The sequence below is a fragment of the Canis aureus genome, chromosome 18, assembly GCF_053574225.1.
Source record: "Canis aureus isolate CA01 chromosome 18, VMU_Caureus_v.1.0, whole genome shotgun sequence".
In the NCBI taxonomy this organism is placed as follows: domain Eukaryota; kingdom Metazoa; phylum Chordata; class Mammalia; order Carnivora; family Canidae; genus Canis; species Canis aureus.
In genome coordinates this window covers 37,801,116-37,820,687 of record NC_135628.1, presented here as the reverse complement: position 1 = coordinate 37,820,687, position 19,572 = coordinate 37,801,116, and the positions used below count along the sequence as shown (strand labels likewise).

Genomic DNA, 19,572 nt, shown 5'->3' with positions numbered 1-19,572 from the left:
TTTTGCTAAATAATATTATGGTTATGCCACAGTGTGTCCATTTATTGATTTTGGACATTGGTTGTTTCTGGTTTGGGGCTCTTATTAAAAAAGCTGTATGATATTTGCATACAAGTGTGAACATATGCTTTCCGTTCTCTTAGGTGAATACCTAGAAGGAGCAGGTCTGGGTTATATGGTAGATGTATGTTTATGTTTTCAGGAAGCTGCCAAATGATTACTCATAGTGGTTGTACTTTATTACATGCCTACTGCAGTATACAAAAGTTTCAGTTGTTCCACATTTTTGCCAACACTTGGCATGGCAAACCTTTTAAATTTGAAATATTTTAATCGGTATCTAGTGGTATCTTACTGAGATTTTAATTTGCATTTGCTTATTGACTAAGGAAGTTGAACATCTTTTCATGTGACTGTTTGCTATTCACATATCTTCTTTGTTGAAGTGTCTGTTCATATCTTTTGCCCAGTTTTTATTTTTTTCTCATTATTGAATTTTTAGAGTTCTTTATATTTTCTAGATATGCATTCTTTTTATTTTATTTTTTATTTTTTTATTTTTATTTTTTTTAGATTTTGTCTATTTTTGAGGGAGAGAAAGGGAGAACATGAGCAGTGGTTAGGGGCAGAGGGCACAGGAGAAGCAGCCTCCTCCTTGCTGAGCAGGGAACCTGATGCAGGGCTCGATCCCAGGACCCCAGGATCATAACCTGAGCCAAAGGCAGATGTTTAACCAACTGAGCCACCCAGGCACCCCTAGATACATGTTCTTTAATGGATATGTGATTTGCAGGTATTTCCTCCCAGTCTGTGGATGGGCAGGTGAATTCTTCATCCCTCATCTATGTTCAGGTTGCTAGAGGATTCCCATATTTGAGAATTAGGAGACATTCATTCTGAGTTGGGCCCCAGCTCAGTCAGGCAAAAGTGTTGCTGCTGGCTAATAATGGATTTTTTAAAAAATATTTTATTTATTTGACAGAGAGAGAGAGAGAGAGCACAGTGGGCAGAGTGGGAGACAGAGGGAGAGGGAGAAGCAGACTCCCTGCTGAGCAGAGAGCTGGATGTGGGGCTCGATCCCAGGACTCTGGGATCATGACCTGAGCTGAAGGCAGACGCTTAACTGAGTGAGCCACCCAGGTGCTCCTAGTAATGGATTTTAAGAGTAAATATTGGCTTTTTTTTGTTGTTGTTGTTCACTTACTATAGACAATTTTTAAGATACTGAAAATTGTAAATAAGGAAATGAGATTGGAATATGCTTGGGAACTCGAAGCCAAAATCCAGCTGTCAAGGCCATGCACATCAGAAGCCTGGGTGCTTAGGTCACGATTCATTAGGCTTCAGGCAACAGGATTATTACCGACTTCCTCCACTTTGGGGATGGAGCTCTTAAATTACTCTTAAGTTTGCTAAGGACTGCCTCAGAAATATGGTGGGCTGAGGCTGCAGTTATTCTTCCTCCTGGATATAAGTTGGGTGCTGCATCTACAATGCTTGGTCTGTATCTGGCCTAAGCCCTTAATAGATGTTTATAAAATATAAATACAAAATAAAGGAAGTTCTTGAATATAGATGTTATGGAATTAGTTACGCCTTCAAAACCTAGAGCTGAGCAAGACTTGGGAAGAAGGGATTGATAAAGTCAGAAATGGAATTAATCAAATGTATGTGACTAATTCTAGGAAATATTACATTAAAGTCTAACACAAATGTCTAAGTGTTAAGGACTCCTTGCCTGTGCTGCTTCGTTCATGAAAAGCTTTCAGTTTAGTTGCAAAAGGACGTGGTTTAAAGTTCTAGCTCTGCTGTTTAGCAGCCACATAGACTTAGGCCAATACTTAATCTACTTTACTTCGATCCTTTCACTTACACATTGCCATTACTTAAGTGTACTGGACAAGGTGATGGAGATTATAGGAGATAGGGTACATACATAAGGCAATTTGGTAATAACGACTGACACAGAAGGAATTTAGTAAATGTTAGGGGTGTTTTAGTTGCTCCCCTTGCCTTCCTTGTTTCTAGTCATAGGTAGGACAACTCAGTCTGGCTGCTGGGGTGGTGATCTGCCCCACACAGCTCTCTCACCCCAGGAATAGTTCAGAGAGGGCAGATCTTAGAATGGTATTGCCAGCTCACCAGGATACATTTTTGCACTGCTGTGTGTGTTTTTCAATGATAGGAAAAAATGTCATGGGATAAAGATAATTAGGTCATACATTAGAGCATCTTTTCGTGCATGGAGTGATTTCTTAAAGATGTATGGTTAGACTGATCTTACATACCTGGTGGAATTAGACTACTAGTGTCAGCAGTAGTATTGGTCATACAAGGGAATCCCAGGACTTGTATTGTAAAATTGGAACCTTATTCTCACGAAAAAGCATCTTGAGGAAAGAGTCAAGGTGGTGGTCAGATTGATGGAGTGATGGGCATGAGGGTGACGGGTACTTTTGTAATAATTTTAGAGTTGTTTCAGATGGATATTTATAGTAAACCATTCTTTGCTGCCATTCTGAGTTCTTTCATTCTGTGTTGACTTCCTTTCTCTTACTCCTGGTCTGTTTCTTCCATGTCTGGAAGTTTCTTGACTCACGGAATCCATGTTATCCTTCCTTTTCTAATGTTTACAGTGTTCTAAGGGAAGGGATTATAATATGCATTGCCAATCAGTCACGCTAGCAACAAACAGATGCAGCCTGTATGTAGTTTAAATTAGAAGTTTTAAGTCGTGAAAAACTTAAATGCTTTACTTAATTACTTAAGTTATAAATTCTGTACCAAATACTTGAATTAAAGAAAAAGATTCTTGTACCACACCTGAGTTTGGTCTGGCTTTTATTTATTTTTATTTTTTTATTTTTTTGAAGATTTTTATTTATTTCAAAGAGAGAGCATGTGAGTGGGGAGGGGCAGGGGGAGAGGGAGAAAGAATCTGAATCTGAAGCAGCCTCTGTACTGATCATGGAGCCGGACATGATGCCACATGCTTAATTAAGATCATGACCTGAGCCGAAACCAAGAGACAGATGTTTTAAGTGACTGAACCCTCCAGATGCCCCTTGGTCTGCTTTTATAACAACATATTTAGACTTTGGGGGCTTGAACCTGACTTATCAGAACCACTTTTATAATTTCCATGTTCCATTTCTGTTTTGTGGCCAGACATGAGAAAGTATTGGAAATTTGAGTCCTTTTATTAGAAGGCTTTTCTATATATGTTAGAGCAGGAAACTCTTTCCAAAGGGCTTTTCCTTCTCTGTGTTCACAAAACTCCTTGATGTAGCACCCTAATGGCATGTGACACAGTGAACTAAGCAAGCTATGTGGCCACATCTCCCTCCAAGCAGGAAGCAAAACTACAGTCCTTTGTCTCCATAAGGCAGAGAGCCAGTGAACAACCCTTATGTTTCCATGGTTCTCATTTGTGGTCATCACATCCCCAGCTCTCCTCATTGTAGGCACAATAACCCACCCCTCCCCCAGAGCTGTAGCCCACACTGCCCATTCACATTCGAAGTCCAGTATCTCCATCAGGTCCAAGTGTGCCATCTCTTGGTCTGGAGACGGTGTGAATTAAAAAGACCCATCGCCTCCATCCCCTCCTACTCTGGGGGAACTGGAAACCATACTGCCCAAACCACTCTCAATCAGAAAGAGGATGAATTGGAGGTATTCAGTAGTTATGGAGTGGTAGTGATCCTGAAATGGAACTGAGCAGGGTTTTGGGGGGACCCCCACCTTGGGTTGGAGGAAGCCCATTAATTATGCCCAAATTCTTTTTCCTGGGAGAGGCCCCCCAGTCCTTGTCCTCCATGCCCATTGGCTCCAGCCTCTTGGAGTTTCTTCCTTTTCTAGTAACTTCCTTGGCTACCACTGAAGTGGGCACTGAGCAGTTTTTGGGGTCTGAGCAGTTCTCTCTGGCAAGTTCCTGTCTGTAGGGCTGTTCTAAATATCCACTAGTCATAGTCTTCCTTAAAAAAAAAAATTATTTGGGGGGTGAGGGGAAAGGGGCAGAGGGAGAGGGAAAGAGAGGATCTCAAGCAGACTCTGCACTGAGTGAAAGCCTGGAGTGGGGCTCAATCCTGTAACCCTGAGGTCATGACCTGAGCTAAAATCAAGAGCTGGCTGCTTAATCGGCTGACCCATACAGGTGCCTGGGTCTTTTTTTTAATCCAGATTGGTAGTAGTCATTTTGGCCATATAGCTCTCAAACATTTTGTTGGCTTCTTAGCTGTTTGATTATAATTAGCTTCATGTGTCAAAGGCCAGACCTACAATTTTTGGTAGAGATCTCTCAGATTTGCTACATTCCTCAGCTTTTCCACCCCACAGGTGCCCTCTATTTCCTTATTTACTTGGGGGTACCTTTTCTTTGCCAGGTTTCAGCTGAAGACTACCTTCTTCTTCTGTTTTTTCCTGAACCATTTTACCCCAAGTGAAGGAATTGACTACATGCCACATTGATCCGGGCTGAAGTCTTAATATCAGGTGTTAATGGTTGTACTCTTGATTTGATGCTTACTTGAGGTTGAGTTTTAATCAGCTGTTGTTTCTTCAGAGGCTTCTCCGTTTCATTGGGTTGAGAAGTTAGTTGCCTTTTCCAGTCTTTCAAGTCTTTAAATCTGAGCTCTATTTTTGTCCATTCTTGCTTGTACACCAACCAGTTCTCTGATACCATTTCCTTCTTGCAGGGGGTTCTGTTCATCTTACTCCGCAAAAGCATCTAATCTCATTTCTCACCAATCCTGTATGGCCCGTGTTTCCTTGTGCTTTGCCCAGAATGCCGAACTATTTCCAGACCTTTCTTTTGGACCCATCACTGTATCCTCTTAAGTGTTTTCTTTGAGGATTTTAGAGGCTGTTCCTTTTCCTTTACTGAACTATTTTCTTGATCACATGCCTTGTGTTATTCTCCAGTTTTTATTCCTTTAAAAGTAAAAGCAGCTAGATATGTTTTCTAATCAACAGATAAGCTCCATTACTGTCCCCACAGGTCCACAGCTCAGGGCAGGTCGACTTCCACAAACCCCAGTACAGTTCTCAGTTTCCAGAAGGCTTTTGCTCAGATAAAATCTTTACCCTCCCTGCTTGATTTTCTGGTATGGGTAGAATATATGAAACATAAAATGCGGAGCGCTTGCTGCTACCAGGACTTATGTTGCTTTGCTTATGGGGACTGTCCTCAGATGTGAGGTGTCCTCCCAGGTTCCCTCCAAATTCCTTCTCAGTTCTTTTCTAGGAATTGTTGTCCTTCCTGAATGTACAAAGATGGGAGGAGAAAGAGGAAAGTGGGGTGTGTGTGTTGGGGCACACAATCTTACCAACACAAAGATCTGCATTGATGGGCATTTAAAGTTGGTTGCAATGGATACAGTTGGTCCTTGAGTGTGTGAATCAGGTAACCAACTGCAGAGGATATTTCAAGTGCCTTCCTTTCTTTTTTCAGGTGGCCTCAGTTTTATTTATTTATTTTATTTTTTAAACATTTATTTATTCATGAGAGACACACACAGAGAGAGGCAGAGACACAGGCAGAGGGAGAAGCAGGCTCCATGCAGGGAGCCCGATGTGGGACTCGATCCCCGGTCTCCAGGATCATGCCCTGGGCTGAAGGTGGCGCTAAACCACTGAGACACCTGGGCTGCCCATGGCCTCAGTTTTAAAATGCTTAAGCTGGTTATGACACGGCAGGAAACCTGGACAAATTTTTATTTTGTTTTGTTTTTCCTCTCCTCAATCGAGTGTCCTCTATTTATAGTTAGTGAGATCCTTACATATTCAGGTGTGATCTTTTGATTTTAGTTTTACATGTATAATTCTTTGGGTTATTTCCTGCATGTTTAGTTTTACATGTATAATTCTTTGGGTTATTTCCTGCATGTTCAGATGTTACATGGTTCAAGGCATACATGATTTTGTCCTAGAAGTCCATGCCCCTTAATTTCTGGGTTCTCTTCTGACACCTGGAGAGGGCTTATGTTTTTAGGTCTGGTAATAGAATTCCTAAAAGTAATTATTGTGATATCTCTATGTTTGGCTTTTTATTAAAAAGTGTAAGAGTTAAAAAAAAAAAGTGTAAGAGTTTTACACTTTCATCTGACCTTGACATTATATAGTGTTTCTGTTTCAGACAGCGGCGATGTTTCACTTCTTCAGAAAATCTCCGGAATCTAAAAAGCCCTCTGTACCAGACACAGAAGCAGATGGATTTGTCCTTTTAGGTGAGTCTTTTTGAGAAACAAAATCCTAATTGGTTAAATTACTTTTACTTTAAAAGATTGCTTGAAACTTATGTGATGAATTTTAAAAATTATTTCCTACTAATTCCAGAATTCATTTATGTATATGAAATCTATAAAAATAGGGATTGCCTGGGTGACTCTGCAGTTAAGCGTCTGCCTTTGGCTCAGGTGACGATCCTGGAGTCCTGGGATTGAGTCCCACATCTGGCTCCCTGCATGGAGCCTGCTTCTCCCTCTGCCTGTGTCTCTGCCTCTGTCTCTCTGTGTGTCTCTAATGAATAAATAAAATCTTTAAAAAAAAAAGAAATCTATAAAAATATCTATAAAAATAAAGGTCATCAATCACTTAAAATATTATCATCAAGTCATATACTTCTTATATATTACTTTGGCTGTATACTTTAAATATATAAAGTCATCCCTTTTTTTCCCATATATGTTAAATGGTCAGCCTTTTTAATTGTGAAAAACCAAATGTCTTGAAGGATCCTTGATAGATTCAAGTTCTGTTTTATAAATAGTACCAAACCTTGTTCTTAAATTAGCATCTGAAATTAAATTAGGCATCCAATAAATAATTTACTGAATAAAGTATACTTTTAAAATATGTTAAATCATGTCTCCTAATGTTTGTTAAGACTGGTTTATTTTCTATTAAAAAATTGATACCGCTAGTATGATAATTTGGTATGATTTACGCTGCTATTATAAATTTTAGAAAAATTTCTTTCAAACAAATACTATGCTTTTTCCAAAGGGAATTCTGAAAAATAACATTTCCTTCGTGTTGTTATGTCTTTCCCCTGAAGAAGAGATTTGCAGTTTTTGTATAGTTCTTCCGAGAAATTCTCTCCCCAGAGGGTGGTGAGCCAACACCTAGTGTTCCCACATAGCACGCATCCTCTTCCACTCTGGACTTCCTCCCACCAAATTCAGTTCCTTTCCTGAGAGGATTTACATGAACTTTTAGGTTATTTGTTCCCTGGGATGTTTCTCAGGTATCTTTCTTTCCAGATTCTCGTTTCCTACCTATTATGGTCTTTTTTTTTTTTTTTTTTAAGATTTATTCATTTATTTATGATAGACACACACACACACACAGAGAGAGAGAGGCAGAGAGAGAAGCAGGCTCCATGCTGGCAGCCCGACGCAAGACTCGATCCCAGGACTCGAAGATCGTGCCCTGGGCCAAAGGCAGCCACCAAACCACCGAGCCACCCAGGGATCCCCCCTCTTATGGTCTCTATCTTAGTCCAGTCAGATGGGGTTCCCCTAGCACTGGCAAATGCTCTATATGTCTTGAAACATGGAGGATGGCTTCTTGGATTTAAGAGTGATCCTGAATTTTTTTTTTGGCTTTCTCAGAGCTAGAGTTCATACCATGCCTCTTTCCCAACACTTTTAGAAGTATAAATGGGCAGGTCTCTGCCTCTTCAGCCCTTCTCTTTGGGATCTGGTCTCTCACAGAAAGGACACAAGGGTTTCACCCATCTGGCCCTCTTCCATTTCTAGGCCTTAATCTCTGGGAGAGCAGATTAAGAGTTTTCTTGTGGCTAAACATTACCTTAGAATATCCCATCTTTTCCACAGTCAAGTTCTGGCAGGCCAGAATATGCAGTGCTGGCAAATTCCCTTTCCCTTTTGGCAGTTTTTCTGAATCTGCGTCATATGTTCTGGGACAGGGGCAATAACTCGGGTGGTCAGAGTTGTTTTCTCTCTGCCCAGATCCCCTACACCTGAGGCAAAATAGTGAGGCATTGTTTAACCAGGGCTGGTGGTTTTTCTGGAGAACTTTCTCATGGGTATAAATGGGAGTGCCTTGCACACGACTGCTTATCTGGCCCTTCTTGCCATGTCAGGTATTTGTGCTGTGGCTTCCAGGTCAGAAGTGACTGCATCAGTCCCAACTTCTGTTCCTTGAAAGCTGCCGGTGCTGCCCCCTCTTACCTCCTGGAATAGCCTCACTAACTGAACCTCAGTGATGCCGCTGGTCTGCTTCTTTAGGCCCTTTCATAAGAAACTCTTCTCTCAGAAATTTGCTTCAACAAAGCCTGGTTTTCCAAACTGTGTTCTGTATTCCTCTGTAGTCTTCACATATATACAGAGAACTTGGCTGTTTTCTGTTGTTTCATGACTAGAAATAAACATTATTCTTTTTGTAACCAAATAGCCATCAAAGGATTGTGAGTTTATGTCCAGACATCTTTGAGAGCACATGTGACTTTTAATGCTGGCCCTCAAAAACTCTTTATACGTCTTCTTCACCTCTCTGGCTCTGTGGCTTGCCACTTTGCAGCATATCAGGGGTGAGCTTTAATCACAGCTGAAAACGCTCCAGCTATTGCTTTTTCTAAAATCTCCAAGTGTCTGGTAGCTCGAAACATGTAGGTGCTTCACTTATAGTGAGCTAGACCAACGGGGCCCAGTTTCTGGGGTAGTTTGCCACAGCAGGTGAAACTTATTTGCTGTGGACCTTTTTCTCTTCTAGAAGAGGCTCTGGTTTAAACAGTGCTCTTTAGCTGAGTCTCAGAAGTCACAGAAACTTTCATATTTGTTAACTCATGAGGAAACTTCCAGCACTTTATTACTCTAATCTGCTTTCATGTTCTAGCTGTGCCATCCGATCTGCCTAAGCTCTTCCCCAAAGCTGATATGCTGTACTCTAAGGGCATTTTCCCAGGACCATGGGGGACTGAGTTGGGTAGGTTCTGTTCCTGCGCTGTACCTCACCTGCAACATTGGTGTCCCTGGCAGTCATGAGGAGGCCTCACGACCCTTGTAGTTCCAGGACAGCGGTGTGTTTTGAAATGCAGCTGGTGGTAGGCCCGCTTTCAAATGTTCCAAGCCAGATGAGTTCCCCACATGTCTGTTCGGCTCTCTCATCCTTCAGCTGCCATGAGTGTCCATGCTTGTCTGTGGTTAGCCCTATTTCCATCCAGGTAAAAAGCTCTACCCCTTCACCACTTGGCATGAAAAATCCCTGCGTCTCCCTCCCATTCTGTGAGCTTAGTCACTCTCTTGAAGTTGTGATAGCAGTCAGCCTCAGCATTGGCTCTCTCTTCCTGTGTCGTCTTTCTCTTTTCATCCGTCACAACACCTCCCTTCTTCCTCAGGAACACCTCAGAGGCACTGCAGTGAGGTGCGGGTAAGAATCCTGACTCGAGCCAGACACGTTGGCTCTGTATCGTGGCTCTACAGCTCGCCAGAGCCTCCATGAGAGGGGAGGCTGAACTTCTCCCCCTCCTCCTCAGGCCTCTGCGTAGGCCTGAGAAGCACATACACATAGGTCGTGTTAACAGCATAGAACGTACAGGTTTTTACAGGTACATGGGAGCCCCCCTAGGGAAATGAAGACCCAAACAAGTGGCCAAACCTGTGTGCTTATATACGAGGTTGAACAAAGAGGCCATTGTGGAAAAGAGAAGTGTGTGGGGAGACTAATGGAAGATAAGAGTTATTGTGACAGGGTCTGTTTGTATGAAGTTCTCTTGGCCTCGACTCTCCCCCTCCAGTGATAGGAATGTTTCTTCCCTCCTGGCATCTTCTATAGGGGGTTTTATCTCCTGCTTTCAGGAAGGAAGTGGGGTCAGAATGCCCTTCTTGCACCTACTGTTTTTCAAGTGCCTTGAGCTCAGAATAATCCTGATGCCAAGGTGGCATGTTTTGGGGTGGTATGTTTGCCACCCCTCACCATTTTGAGCAAGTTATATAACCTCCAGGGGTGGCAGGGCATTTAGAAAATGAGCATGATAATAGTGCCAGCCCATAGAGTTATTGAGAAGATTAAGTGGGTTAACATGCGTAAGGTGCTTAGAACAACCCTGTCAGTGAAATGGTAATATTATGTCCACTTATAGGTGAGGACTTAACTTTTCTGAGTTCCTCCAGCTAGCATATAGCTGATCTGGAATTACAGTCCAAGCAATCTAACTTTGGAACATAATCCTCTTAACCACTAAGCTACCCATTTTTTTAAAATGTCATAATATTTTAAATTTTAAGACATTTTAAGCTCTTTAAAAAATTTTGACATTGTGTTCCTTATTGTTTTAAAGAGCAAGTATTGTGTTTCTTTGTTTTTATTTTTTAACTAAAAGAGTTGGTTGTTGTTCATAAAGTTGGGCTTTAATTTTGGCTACCTCAAACTTTTCAGTATGTAATATTTTAAATATTTTTAAGTATTGCAGACAACTATAATCTCCTTAATGAGGTTGAGGTTGGAAGATGGTATACATATTTAGTTAGTAAAAAATGCTCTGACAGGGACTTAATTGATTTGACTAGTAAAAGTCAGGACAGATTATTAGGAATATAGTAGGCTGTCTTTAAAAATAGAATGGTAACCTCTTTTTTTAAAGCTGATTTGTTCTGCTAAGTTGTTCTATTTTATCATGTGATTGCATACTGACAAATGTAATACCTACTTTAGTCTCAGCGCATACTGTGTAAAATATTTTGGAAAATGCCAAATAGGGATCCCTGGGTGGTGCAGCGGTTTAGTGCCTGCCTTTGGCCCAGGGTGCGATCCTGGAGACCCGGGATCGAATCCCACGTCAGGCTCCCTGTGCATGGAGCCTGCTTCTCCCTCTGCCTATGTCTCTGCCCCTCTCTCTCTCTCTCTCTCTCTCTGTGTGACTATCATAAATAAATTTAAAAAAAATCAAAAAAAAAAAAAAAAAAAGAAAATGCCAAATAGGTCAAATGGTAGATATGAAATGCCCTTATTAACATGCCCCATACTTGCACACATATATTTTGGTTATCATATATCCACATAACTTTCTTTGTCCGCACATACAATAGATACATTGCTGGAAAATAAATGTGTATGGTGGACTTTGTGTATTTCGGAAGTGATATAACTAAGTAAAGATTTAGAAACAATTATATTTATGGCAACAACTGCCTCTTAGTACAGATTCTACAGAATTTGTTAGATTATCTTTGTATGTGGTCTTTATAACCTGTTGCTAAAATTATGTTGTTAAAGGTATAAAAATTATCTCTCTTCCTACTTGAGAGTAACTTTTATCCTAGGCAGGCCTTCCTGCTTAACACAAATTGGCTTTAGGTCATAAAGATTAGATGGCATCGCTGAGTTGCTAAAGTCAACACCCTGTGACTTGAAATTGAGGATCCAGGCAAAGCTAAGGCATTTTGTTGATAATAGGAATATCTGGGCTGTTCCTATACAATTAGCTCACTTTTAGACAGAAAGCTTTTTCCCTGTTAAGGTTCCTAAAGCTTTAACCTTTGTGAAATGTCGAGTGTGCTGAGTAAGAATAAGGGGGAAAAAAAGCCTCATAGAAAAACATCCTTTCCCTTGTAACCAGTTCCTATTCACATAGGAAGGTAATAGCTATTCGTTCATTCAGTAATGATGTTGAAGTAATCCTCCAGGGTACTCATTTTACACAAAAACAAATTGTAGTTTTCATTTGCATCACTGGGTGGCGATTTTTCTTAGTTTTATACTACTGTTTAAAACCCCAGCAAGCGTGGTACTATTTGTAATTACCAGGGTTTTCTCGTGTTATGACATGTTTAATTGTACTTTTAAGACGTTATCTTTAAGTTGATTACAAATTTACTACTGTACTGTGCAACCTCATAGTTATTTTAAATTAAGGAAAAGGGTATCTGTTGCCTAGATGTTGGCATATAATTCCTTCCAAAACTAAGACAATGGCATGAATTAGCTTATTATGTTATGGCAAAAAGAAGGAAAAATAACAGCAACACCCCCCCCCCAATATAAGATGAAAAAGAATAATTTAGATTACAGATGTTATGTTTGCTGACATTGCTGTCCTACTGAGTAGGACTTTGGAGCAGGTGGAGAGAAATCGGGCAAGGACAGCCCCTGAGATGGAAGGGCAGAGGTTATGGTACAACTATCATTCATCATGGTTTTCAGAATATTCAGGTGCTTCTGAAAGTGGGGGGCATGAGGACCCATAGTTTCCATCAGGCTAATTATTTTGTAAAACTGAATCGAGACACACGATTTAGCACTTCAGCAGCTTGGATTTCATCTTTTAAGGGTCGATATTGAAATATGTTACTTAGTCTCACTTTCTGTGTTCTGGTTGAAATGATAAATCAGATTTTGAAACGTAATGGGTTATTTTGAAGGTTGACTCCTATGGAATTCCTCTTCCTCAGAATCATTCAAACCATGTATACACACTAAAGTTAAACTATTCCATCTTTTTCTAAAGATTTTATTTACTTATTCATGAGAGACAGAGGCAGAGGGAGAAGCAGGCTCACTTAGTCTACTTTAGTCTCAGCGCATACTGTGTAAATATTTTACACAGGACCCTGGGATCACACCCTGAGCTGAAGACAGATGCTCAACCACTGAGTACCCAGGCATTCCAAACTATTCCATTTTTATATGGAATTTTTGGATAATCTCTCTGTGCTCCTTCTTTTATTTAAAAGTGGAAATGTAACTGTATACAGTAAAAATTTATATTCCATGGGATGTGGGACAATAAGTCACTTTGAATCTCTCTGGGACTGAAGGCTTTAATTAAAACAACAAAGACAAAATTGAAACAGATTTTTAGCATGTGCTTCCTATTTTTATTCCCTGTTCTTACAACAGAAGTATACCAAATCATTTACAAAAATCGAGTGTGGATTAAAAAAACAACTGACCCTATTAATATCTCTTTACCCATGTATTGTGATACCCCAAAAAACTCAAATTATGGTTACTTTACTTGGCAATCTTTGTATTTTTACTCTGACCTTCCAATTCTAAAACAAGTTTCAACTAACTTCATTATGCACTTGTGCATTTCCCCATTAAGAAATGTGGAGTTTGATGTCTAATGGATAACAGAACTTTCATGTTCATTGGTTCCTAATTCTGGTTCACCCTGTTCACCTACTGACACTTTGGAGTTAGAAGTGTTCAGGCAAGGCTGTCCTGGGTAAGGTGTACCCCCGTCTCAGTTCTTTGCATGGATTAGAAGGAACACCATGGGGCAAAGGAGAGGTGTGGACCATACTGAGAAGCAGAACTGAGCCCTCTGTTTCATACAATTAATTGTGAGAAAGTCATTCATTCGTACTGGGGCTCAGTATGTCAATCGGATGGTCTGTTTCTCTGCCTCCTTGATTTGAACCCTACTGTGCATTAGGGAGCACTTTGAAAAGATAATGGTGCTGGGGCCTCCAGAATCCCTGCATTCTGGTTAGACAGGCCTGGGGTTTGGCCCAGACAGGAGTTTTTTTGTTTGTTTGTTTGTTTGTTTGTTTTTTTCAGCATTTCCAGACACTACTAGTGTGCACGTAGGGCCGAGAACCACTGATACTTATTCTCTGTAATTTAGTGCTCTTACACCATCAAACACTTTGAAAAGGACCTCATAAAAATACAGGCTTACGGTTTCTCTTCCACTGTAGTTTGAACCATAAACAAACAAAAAGCAAATAAAACCACAACACTTCTAGGTTAAGCACACTTCCTTTCAAACATTAAATAGGTAAAGAAGCAGAAAGCTTCAAGTTTCTTAAAGTCATATATTTGGAATCTAAAATTTTTTTTTTTTAAATCAGTGGAGGAATTGAGAAGCATTTTATTAACCTAATTATACAGATGTGAATTCCACATGGCCTATAACTCTTTTGGTCTTTAGCCATAGCACATCTATTTGACAGATTAACACCTGTAATCTCTTTAGAACAACTCCAAGGAACTTTTTCTTTGAACTGAAGCCTTCAGGCAGCCATATTTGTAGTATAGCCATTTGGGGGTCATTGGCTGGTTTCCCCTGGTGCTGTTTCCCTGAGGGTACTTATTTAGTATGACGCTAGTAGGGAAACAGCTTAAGCACTCACACCGTATTCCATAAATGAGTTTCCTCTGGCATTTCCTTAGAGGCTTTCAGCATGCTTATATCTTCCACATTTAAGACTATTTAACTGAAAAATTGTGATAGTAGCTTTTATATTTGAACTTAAAAGTTTATCTTTCATTCAGTTGAGGAAATAATGAGAATGAGAATCACAGTAAAATGCACACTATGAACATTATACTTTGTACTGGTAATTCAGATAGGGTTGGAAGACCTGAGTGTTTGTTTTCTGGTAATTTTCATAATATGACAGTATTATTTCATATTTTAGTGGTTGTCTTACTCAGCATCTATTTTTTTTCCTTTGAACGCAACCAAAGCATGTTAAAAGGGAAGGATTATTGCTAAGGGTAAAACATTGATCTACATAAATGTGAATTTCTGAAAAATGTATCTTCTTCCTTTGTTACATCCTGATAGAATTATGGTGTTACCTCAGAATAGCATTATGTAATAAACTAAGCCAGAAGGAAAACATCTTATATTTGTGTGATGGAGTCCTCTTATAGTAGTGATCATTAATTGAATACTCTTGAGCACCTCCTCTGTCACGGATGCTTTGCTCCTTATTAAGAATGCTGCAGATTCCTAGGCCTACCCATACCCAGTGAAACAGAATCTTTGGAGCTAGCCTAAGAATCAGCATTTTAAAAAAGCAATGCATGTGACTTTTCTATGACAAAAGAGACAAGAATATACAATGGGGAAAAGACAAGTCTCTTCAGTATATGGTGCTAGGAAAACTGGACAGCAACATGCAAAAAAACAAAAGTGGACCACTTTCTAACACCATACACAAAAGTAAACTCAAAATAAATTAAAGATCTAAATGTGAGACCTGAAACTACAAAACTCCTAGAAGAGAACACAGGAAGTAATTTCTCTGACATCAGCTGTAGCAGCTTCTTTCTAGATACATCTTTCTCAGGCAGGGGAAACAAAGCAATAATAAACTTAGGACTATACCAAGTAAAAAGTTTTGGACAGCAAAGGAAACTCTCAACAAAACAAAAAGGTAATCTACTGAATGGAAGAAGATGTTTCCAAATGATATATTTGAAAAGGCGTTAATATTCAAAATATACAAAGAACTTATATAACCCAACACCAAAAAAATCAATCCAATTGAAAAATGGGCAGAGGACCTGAATAGACATTTTTTTCAAAGAAGCCATACAGGTGGCCAACAGACACATGAAAAGATGCTCCTACTAATAAGGGAAACGCAAATCAAATCCACAATGACATATCACTTTACACCTGTCAGAATGGCTGAGATCAAAAAGACAAGAAATAACAAGTGTTGGCGAGGATGTAGAGGAAAAGGAACCCTTGTGCACTGTTGGTGGGAATGCAAACTGGTGCAGCCACTGTGGAAAACAGTGTGGAGGTTCCTCAAAAAATTAAAAATAGAATGTGACCATATCCAAAGAATAGGAAAACACTAATTCAAAGGGATATATGCACCTCTAGCTTTATTGCAGCATTTTTTACATAGTCAAATTATGGAAGCAGCTCATGTCCATTGATAAAGAAAATGTGGGGTACACACACACAATGTGTGTAAAATGAAAACTTGCCATTTGCAACATATGAATGGATCAAGAGGGTATAATGCTAAGTGAAATCAGTCAGAGAAAGACAAATACCGTTTGATCTCACTCGTATGTGAAATTAAGAAAAAAAGCAAACAAGGGGTATCTGGGTGGCTCAGTTGGTTAAGCATCTGCCTTTGACTTGGGTCATGATATCAGGGTCCTGGGATCAAGCCCGAGTCAGGTTTCCTGCTCAGTGGGGAGCCTACTTCTCCCTCTCCCTCCACTCCTGTTCTCTCTTTGTCTCTCAAATTTTAAAATCTTTTTTTTTAATACAAATGAACAAAGAAAACAAACAAACCAAAATTCAGACTCTTAACTATAGAGAAGCAAACTGATGATTATCAGAGGGAAGGTGGGTAGGGGATGAATGAAATAGGTGCAGGGGTTTAAGAGTACATTTATCTTAATGGTCACTAAGTAATACATGGAATTGTTGAATCTCTATTGCACACCTGATACCGATATAATGATGTATGTCAACTATGTTGAAATAAAAAAAAAAAGAATTTCTGCTACACTGTGGTTATCAGTTAAAGTATAAACTGATATCCTACAATTGGTATTTTTTTTTAAGATACTATTTTTTTTTATTCATGAGAGACACACAGAGAGAGGCAGAGACACAGGCAGAGGGAGAAGTAAGCTCCCTGTGGAGAGCCTGATGCGGAACTCGAGTCCAGGACCCCGAGATCACACCCTGAGTCAAAGGTAGACATTCAACCACTGAGCCACCCAGGCATCTCCTAAAATTGATATTTTCATTAAAAAGTCATACTTTTATGATTATATATGCATATATTTTCTTTATGCATACACATATATACATTAGTCATTTTTAATGAGAAGTATTATGTATACTAAAGCCTTACATTACAGTATAAATGACTTAAAGGAGCCATTGTTCAGAATTTTTTTAGTATTCTAACTCAAATAGCTCAGTTCTAAAATTATGTAATAATTTATTTTTATTTCTGGCATCTATTATTTCCTGGTATGCAAGGTGAAAATATGCTTGGCAGCACCAAAGGAAAACGAACTCTTAAAATAGTTTGTTGATGGATTGGTTGAAAGAGCTGATAACTATGATAATCATCCATTGTCCCTGTTGGTCTCCCTATGTTAGGAGTTCTTAGCCATGACGACTTTGGGGGGCTGAGTGGAGTAGTTTGGCCTCCTGAAATTATAGGCAAAATTTTGTATTTGCATTTTTCTGAGAGGAAGGGTCTTTGCATTTCATCAGAATCTCAAGGGTCTGTAACCCTAAGAAGGTTAAAGAATCACTTTCCTAGATGTTGCTATATATACGAATGTTTACCAGCCCCTTGGACTGTGTGAGCTTAGGGAATTTTTATTTTAATGTCAGAGGTAGCATAGTCCTCATCAGAGGTGTGTCACATCTCATTGGCCACCTTTACTACTTTGGCTTCAGAAAATAGAATGAGCAGCTAAAAGAAAATTAGAGAATAATTACTATAATATAAGATAACACAGCAGATGGGATATCTGTAAGGAAGTTACAGCCTAAGTGGCAAGACCTACAAAGATAAAAATTAAGCAACATTGCAAAACAATACAATCAAACATCAAGTATTTATATCATTATGTACAGCTCATTAGTGTGTTGGTGTTTCTCTGTCTTGTCAGTCTGGTATGAGTATGTGTATACTTTTCCAGTGATGCATTCGGGACATGGTATTGCAATTAGTTTTTTTGTTAGAAAAACTAAAAGCAGGCAAATGATAATAGAAATGTACAGATCCCAGACTGTGACTGGAGAACTCTTTTACTTGTTATAGTAAACATATAATTAGTAATGAGTAATGACAGTTTACTCTTGATTTGCTTTTATATGGATCTGTCACCATTCTAACCAGGATGGTTTCTGCTCCCAGGCTTACAGGCCGGCATGTTCTTGGAGAGGATTTCTCACCGGTTTCACTTTGGATCCTGGTCAGTCTGCAGATCTCACATGAAATTCTGTCTCTAGGTCTCTATGATTTCTAGATAGCTCTCTCTTTGATCTTATAGTATACATTTTCTCCTAGCATTTGTTTGCTTCTTAATCACATAGTATCTTGTAGTAGCTCCTCTACCACCATTCTATAATGTTATTTAAACTTTTATTTTTATATGTTTTACTACTTGGATCATAACTTCCTCCTAGGCATCTTGTCTGCTGTGCGTCTTACCTAATACTTCAATGAGTTCCATAAAGCAGATCCTCAATCTACATATTGTCAACAGATTTTGGAATGACTTTGAGATCATTTAGTATTTGGTTAGAAAACTTTTTTTTTTTTTTTTTTTTTTTGGTAAAGTCTTCTATGAAGGTGTTTTTTTTGTTTAGTGGAAGTGGATCATTGTTGAACTTATGTCACCTATCACCTGGACTTAATTTACACTAATATTAATGCAAACCGAAATAAGCACTTAGAGCAGGTTTGCCTATTCCATATTCATTCCTTCTTCCACACTTCTGAGTATTCACTTTGTCTTCATGACCATGTGTTTCAGGAGAGACTGGCTTTATTACCAGCCCTGGGAGCTCAGTTCTAATTTGTCTAAGCCAGTCACCATGACGCAATCCACCTTGCCAGCAGTTAGTTTCCGAATGGACCCATGGCATTTTTGCCTGATTGGATGTGAAGGAAGGTCAGCTAAGGGGCTCAGAGGCAGACACTGGAGAATTGGCCTCTCTTCCCCTGGCAGCTATTTTATCTGGATGAGATGCCTGATGAGGTTGCATACACCACTGCCACCTTTGCTGAGGGGAGGTAGCTCAAGACAGAGAAGATAACATGTTGAAGATGGCAGAATAAAATGAGAAAGCAATTTGGTCCACGATGACATTGTTGAACCGATCTATTTACAAGCCTGGCATCTGTCAACCTCTGGACCTCTTCCTGGGTGAGATAGTAAATTCCCTCATTAAAGTATAAGCCACTTTGAGATAGGCTTCTGTTACTTGCAGCTGAGAATGTCTGGACTGATGTTTGACAGGTATACTTATAATGTCCAGACTCCTTTACCCAGGAGGGTAAATATAGTATACAATACACACACACAGACACACACACACACACACACATATATTTATATTTGTGTGTGTATCTTCATTTGATGTGTATATAAGAAAAGTTTGTATTTATGCCCTCCAAAGCTTAATTTTTAGCAAAACAATGTATGGAAATAGTCTTGAGTTTCACTGCAGATGAAATGAATAGGTTGTCAGAGTCACGTGTAAACATTTGGAAAGATACAGCTCATGGCATCAGAAAGGATGTGCATCCTGGATGTTGCTGATACCTGGGGAGGCTCTGTTACTGTTACAAAGCCACTGATTGATGAACAATCATTTTAACTATTTGGTGATCAGGAAACAAGTGTAACATAACTTACATAAGAGTTTGCTACCTCTCTGTGGGTTTTGCTGTATTTTAGGGAATTTGGTGGTAAATTTAGTTTGATGTACAACATAGTTTAATTTTTCCAATCGAAACGAAAGGGAAATAGGATTCCTGATGCATTTTCCTACAAGTCGAGTTTTCAGGAATGGATTACTTATGCTAGGCAGGAGATTCCTGTGCGAATCCAGACCAGCTATTTTATAAAGTCAGCAATCCTGCTAACGATAACAGTTTTAAACTTAATATAGTCTTAGAACAACTCACCTATATGACTCACATATCTTTATGTGTTATATATTTAGAAATGTACCATTTCCAAAAATGCTGAAGGCAATAAATGAAATCGTAATCCTTTTTTTAAACATGGAAATTTGGGAGGAAAATTAAAATGTATATGTTTCTTTTTATCATCTCAAATTCATAGTTCCAAAGGCACTATTTAAAGTTT

At 39.2% G+C, this 19,572-nt stretch overlaps 1 protein-coding gene across 7 annotated transcripts in view; it reads left to right on the top strand.

Annotated features, from left to right (window-relative positions):
- UMAD1 (UBAP1-MVB12-associated (UMA) domain containing 1) overlaps window positions 1-19,572 on the top strand; it is a 229,987-nt gene that overhangs the window by 26,591 nt on the left and 183,824 nt on the right. For all 7 annotated transcript variants that reach the window (XM_077856783.1, XM_077856786.1, XM_077856787.1 and 4 more), the window contains one exon: window positions 6,137-6,227. In XM_077856783.1, the coding sequence (XP_077712909.1) occupies window positions 6,146-6,227 (82 nt within the window). In that variant the 5' untranslated portion in view covers window positions 6,137-6,145. The remainder of the gene's footprint in view (window positions 1-6,136; window positions 6,228-19,572) is intronic.